General features: G+C 57.0%; 1 protein-coding gene across 1 annotated transcript in view; it reads right to left on the bottom strand.

Annotated features, from left to right (window-relative positions):
- Positions 1-393: 393 nt before the first annotated feature.
- Positions 394-6,000, bottom strand: part of GLP1R (glucagon like peptide 1 receptor) — a 31,774-nt gene continuing 26,167 nt past the window's right edge. Inside the window, exons 9-13 of the mRNA XM_065885044.1 lie at positions 5,710-5,779; positions 5,501-5,589; positions 5,020-5,158; positions 4,054-4,095; positions 394-563 (exon numbers count right to left, since the gene is read on the bottom strand). Coding sequence (XP_065741116.1) covers positions 396-563; positions 4,054-4,095; positions 5,020-5,158; positions 5,501-5,589; positions 5,710-5,779 — 508 coding nt within the window. The 3' untranslated portion in view covers positions 394-395. The remainder of the gene's footprint in view (positions 564-4,053; positions 4,096-5,019; positions 5,159-5,500; positions 5,590-5,709; positions 5,780-6,000) is intronic.

The raw sequence follows: 6,000 nt of genomic DNA, 5'->3' as shown, positions 1-6,000 counted from the left end.
ATGCTTGGCTGAGGTTACATCCGCCTCCTTCGCCATGTCCTCTTACAAGCCCCAGTCCCACTAATAAGCCATTGACCTTGAGTTTGAGTCCGGGGGAACCCCAGGGGCCTTGTGACTTAACAGGAAGAAATCCTCCTCGTTTTAGCAGCAATCGTTTTTTCTCCTCTGCCCGCCACAGTGATCAAATTAACAGGCTGCTTCTCCCCGGAGAAAATGTGTCCACAGGTCCCATTTGCCTGTCTGATGGGCTTAGGGAGGGAAGGCAGGGAAGTACGTGTGTGTGCCATGTGCAGCTCCCCCTGCACCCCCTTCCCCCGTTCCCCGGGAGGGTCTCTCCCACCTGGGATGGCTGCCCAGCCGGCGGCGAGACCACAGGGAGGGCAGGTGCTGGAGTCTCAGCTGCAGGAGGCCTGGCAGGAGGCTGCGTACACACTGCTGCCCACTGTGCCCTCACAGCTCAGGCTGCTGGTGGGACACTTGAAGGGCTTCATGCTGCTCTCCCTCTGGATGTGCAGGTGCTCGAGCCGCCAGCGCTCCCAGGTCTTCCGAAACTCCATCTGGACCTTCCGTGGGAGAAGGAGGGAAGAAAAAGCCATCATGCAAACCAACTGCCCACAATATGGCCCCATTATTACATTACAGGGAAGAGAAAAAATCCACCGCATTATATTAAGAGACACAAGTCAAGGCCTCCGGGCGCCTAAATTAATATCCCAATAAAATTGTTTATTGTTGTCTCCTATTTTCTGCTTCTTCTCGGGAAAGAGCCGGGCTTGATGATCTAATTGGTCTCTTCCATCTCTAAACTCTGTGACTCGGCTAAGTACCTTTTACAATCCATCACAGTATTATTTAATGGAAGAGAAGGAGTGACAGAGAGATGCGGGGAGACGGAAGATGGGAGAGAGAAGAAAAGGAAAAGAGAGAATCTGACTTCAGAGCAAGCACTCTGCCGATTTCAGTTTGGGTGACTGAGAAGAGGGACAGCCCTCCCTGCCCCTCATGGCGTCCACACCAGACCTTTCTAAACTCCCTGAGGGCTTTTATCCAGGCCCCAGTGCCTCGTGGGGGAGGAAGAGGAGACGGGGAGAATGAGGCTGGAACTAGTAGTAGCAGTGAAGAGGGGGCTGTGTACAAGGGCTTCTCAGCCTGGATTTGCACTAATCCCATCCAGGAACTGGTCCCAACCCACGGTGGGTGCTGCCCAGGTGAGTTCAACCAACCAGAATCCCTGCTTTGCTGGGTTTAGCGTCCCCATCAGGAAAAGCCTTCTCAAGAGAGCTGATGCTTGGGGACCAGGTTGTGGGAGCAGAAGGATACAAACCAAGTAACGCTGCAGAGCCCAAGTCACTTGAGGGCTTGTGGCAATGCCGTGGTTCCTTGTGATGGCCCATGATTCTGGTCCCCCAGACAGGCTGCTGGAACCTGCACAGCCAGCCCAGGGCATCTGGAGTGCCCTACCAGGGGATGTGCCCATATGTTTGCTTTCCAGAGTTTCTCTGATGCCCCGACCCCCCGACCCCCGCCGCCTTGCCACCAGGCCTCCCCACATCAGGGTTTCTGGGGCCTGGGCTCTCCCTCTCAGGCCCCAGCCACCAGGACGGCCAGCTGTCAGCAGCTGTGGGTAAGAGGCTCACTGCCAACGCCCCATCAGTCCCTGTGCAAACACCCCGCTTCTCTTCCTGCAGGGCTGCCATCCATCTAGCTAAGCCCATCAGGGTGCCTGCTGTGGCCACATGCCTTTCCTTAAAAGAACTTTCTCTGAACTGAGTGAAGCTGAGATGGCCCAGAGCCTGCCTGCCAGGATGGCCCCAGTATCCCAGGCAGCGTCGCCAAGCCCAGGCTTGGGTGAGGGAGGGAGGCTGAGTAGACACCACCCACGGCCCCCCTGCTCCGTGCCAGTTCGATACCCGGCTGAGTGTGTGACGCGTGTGTTGACAGCTGGGACGAGAACACCCGAGGCCGGTGGTGGCCTCTGCCTGTGCAGCAGCAGGCAGGCCAGTCTTGTGGCACAGCCCTTCACTGGGGAGGTGGGGAGAGACGGTAAACTGAGGTACACCCATGGGAAGCCACCTCGGGGACTGGAGAGGTCTCACGGATACCAGCAAGAAGTCGGACAGGACCAGGACTGTCCCCCCTTCTGCCTCCCTCTCCCTCAGCACTTTTCCTGAACCTCTGCTGTGGCCCCCGTAACGACAATTGTCATTAGAAACCATCCTTCACAGGGCGCTTACAATATGCCCAGCACTCTCCATAGATTATTGACTTTCACAGCAACCTGCTTAAAGGTAAGGAAACTGAGGTGCAGAGATTTAAGTATTTCTCCCAATCTCAGCCAGGACCTGAACCTAGATCTGGGCTGACTCCAAAGCCAGTGTCCTAACCCTTGGTCTCCTGCTGTCCATGACTCTTTTAACTCTTTGTTTTTTTGGCCATGCCCTGCGGCGGGTGGGATCTTAGCTCCCTGACCAGGGATCAAACCCACACCCCTTGCACTGGAAGCGCGGAGTCCTAACCACTGGACCGCCAGGGAAGTCCCCGCCCATGACTCTAGGCCACGCTTGTTTCTGGCCATGTCTCCCCCCTCCCCCACACTTGGGAGGTGCACCACGAGGGCCGGGACCACACCTTCCTTCCTGGACCTCGCACAGTGCCCAGCATATATCAGGTACTCCTGATAACCTGTTGTTTTAAATGAGCCAAATGAATAAATGACTAACTAAATGAGCACCTGACATTGGGTTTCTTCTATTACTGAGCTCTCACAGTGAAACGACAAAGATGACAACATGAATCCTGGACCCCTGTCCTACCACTCCTGTCAGCATGCCTCCTCACCCTCAGTTTACCCTCATTCCTGCCTCTGATGTCCTCGGGCCGGGCACCACGCCAGGCTCTGGCATTTGGGCTGAGTTGGTAAAGCTCATTCACCTGCGTTTACACTTGGGGAGAGAAGCGGTGACTGCCCCGGTCGCACAGCCGGGCAGGAGCAGAACTCAGGACCAGCACTCAGGCTCCTGAGTCACAAGAGCCACAGCAACGCCACCCCCCAGGCCTCCCCTCCCCTGTGCCCACTCCCTGCCCACTGGCAGCTGGCGCAGGCCTTGGCAGCCACGCAGGACCAATGCCAGGGCCATCTTTTCTCCTTGGGTCAAAAGTACCCCACATTGCCAAGGCAACCCTGGGCCTGGAGAACAGCTCTTATGGACAGAGGTCTCAGCCCAGGAGCCACGTGTGTTTTTGTGACCCAGTGATGGTGACATGTCTGTCCGTGGGCCTGGAGGAGCCAGGGCCTGAGGCGTCTGCGGAGGCTTGAAAGGAACCGGGCAACGTGCCGGAACAAGGCAGGCTCTCTGGGCGCTCCGAGCGGGGTCTCCTGGGAGAGCCTGAGGGGAGAGGCCAGCTGGGGATCTGCTCAGCAAGAACCCCCGACCCCGACCCCAGCCACCAGGAAGCCACGGGTGGCTTCCCATGGTGGACAGGGTCCTCGCCTGCACGCACAGAAGGGAGCTTTCTCCTTCCAGTCAGAATTCATTTCAGTCCTGACTCTGCACTATTTCCAGGCCAAACCGGGGGTGTGTCTCTGACTCTCTGATCTTCAGCGTTCTCATGTGTGAGAAATGAAAATATCGAAACCAGAATTTTGGCAGCGATATTTTTTGCGGGGAGGCAGGGACAAGTACATGAGATGGTGATTTTCAAAGCCCCAAGCATGTGACTTGTAACAGTCACCACCACTTGTTCACTCAAGACCCTCTTAACATGAGGCTGGGTCTTCCCCAAGTTCATATATGGTTAGGGCATCCTGCACATGTGTGTGTGTGTGTATGTGTGTGTGTGTGTGTGAGAGAGAGAGAGAGAGAGAGAGAGAGAGAGAGATGGAGAGACCCAGGCACAGGAAACCATACAGGGATAAGGTGCCTCCTCCACTTCAGTGCCTCAGTGGGGTGAGTAAGGATTTCAGCTGAAAAGACTGAAGAACCCCACTGCACAACCACAGGACGGCCATTGGTAGCAGCCCACCAGGGCTCCACGTCCCTCCGCAGGCCTTACCTCATTGTTGACAAAGCAGTACAAGATGGCCACCATCAGCCCCTGGAAGCAAGAGTCGTGTCAGCAGGAGGGAGGGGAGGGAGGCGCCCGGCAGGCAGGCCTAGTCTGAAGCTCCTTGGGGCTCTGCCCCAAACATCCCCCTCCTTAGACTGGGCAGCCCAGTCAGGCCCAGAAATGGGGGTGGTGGGTTCCTTCTCCTTTCCTCTCTGGAGGAATGAGAAGACCCCTTGCTCAGAAACTGCGGAAGTTCTTCGACCACCCGCTCCTGGAGGAGGCCTGAGCTGAGAAAGTACGCCTCTGATCACACGGAATTTTCCCTGCCTGGCCCTATTCGTTCACTCAGGAGCCCCAGTGTTCCAGGCCTGTGATCTATTTGTGTGTGTGCACATGTGGGTAAGTGCACGTGCGTGGACCCACATGCTCGTGGCCATCCCATAAGACATTTGAGGAGCTGGGGCCAGTTTCTTATATTCCTACACCCCCATTGCCATTCGCACCCCCCCCCCCCAGCATCATCTAATACTAGTGGAGAGGCTCAATTCTTGGCTTTGGAAACTATGTGACCTGGAAAATCTCATTTTAACATCTCTGAGCCTCAGTTTCCTCCTTTGGAAAATGGGATAACCCTGCACACCTCCTGGGATTCTGCTAGGATTAGCTGCACAATGTGTGTAAAGCACCTGGCAGGGTACCTGCCGCCAGCTAGCAGCCCAGTGGACAGCAGTTGCCATGCCAGGCTGGGTGCCCTCGGCAACATCCGGGAAGATTTCTTGTCCAATGTGCTCATAGAGAAGACTGTCCTGGGTGTCAGCATACCTGGGGACTCTGGCTCTGCTCCAACCACATAACTTGCACAAGGGCCACTTTCCCCCCAGGCCTCAGGCTGCCTATCTGCATGATACAGGCTGGTCCCCGCTCCATCCCCACCCTGGGACTGCTCGAGGGAGGCCCCAGGCTCGAGGTCACCTGGAAGGAGGTGAAGGAGAGCTCTGTGAACAGCTTGATGAAACGCAGCATGCCCCGGGCGTGCTCGTCCATCACGAAGGCGAAGATGACCTCGTGGGTCCCCAGCAGGGGGATGAGCGTCAACGTGGACTTGGCGAGCCTGGGGGCAGGGTGGAGGTGGCATTCCGGACCTCTCCCGTGGACTCTTCTCCCTGTTCTGTGCCCCCAACCCCCACCAAGCCCTGGTATCTCGGTCACAGACATCCTCCCCCACCGAATACCCTGGGACAGGCTGCCTGGAGGGGAGGAAGTAGAGGTGGAGACCCCCAGAAGCCCAGGAGCTGCCCAGGTACAGAGGTGAGGGCAAGGTTTGGGGTCCCAGGCTAGGCCTGGGTGGAGGAAGAAAGATCATGTAGGGATCCAGGCTCAGAACCCCAGGATCTCTGACTCTGCCGGAAGGAAGGGCTGAGGGTGCCCAGCAAAGGCAGCTCAGTTACGTCACCTGCACTTGGTGTCTGTCTTGCTCATGAGATTGGTCTTCAGTTTGGACACCACAATGCAGATAACCCGGACAAAGATGAGGAAGTTCACCTGCAGGGCAGAGGGAAGGGCGGCTGGAGGCCCTCTCAAGACACCCTCTCTCCCCGCTCCTCCGCCCAGTGCCACCTGGGCCCACAGCAGCTCCCACTCCCACCCCACAGCGTCACTCACCCCGATGGCAAAGAGAATGGGCAGCCGGATGATGAGCCAGTAGTTCATGTTGGAGTTCCTGGTCCAGCAGCTGGAGAGGAGAGACACACGGGCACCGGGCTGGACACACAGACCCCCCCAGCTCCCAGTGCAGGCACAGGGCACACAAAGACACGTGGGCATGCAAAGTGACACACACAGACCCACACAAACACTGCCATCAGGAGCTACCCGACAACCAGTCCCAGGACTCACACACACACTGAGTCCTGAATACACGTTCACACACACAGATACGCACAGCCCCTTCAT

This window comes from Phocoena phocoena, chromosome 10 (assembly GCF_963924675.1).
Source record: "Phocoena phocoena chromosome 10, mPhoPho1.1, whole genome shotgun sequence".
In the NCBI taxonomy this organism is placed as follows: domain Eukaryota; kingdom Metazoa; phylum Chordata; class Mammalia; order Artiodactyla; family Phocoenidae; genus Phocoena; species Phocoena phocoena.
The sequence above is the reverse complement of the archived record's forward strand: the minus strand, read 5'-3'. Positions and strand labels throughout refer to the sequence as shown.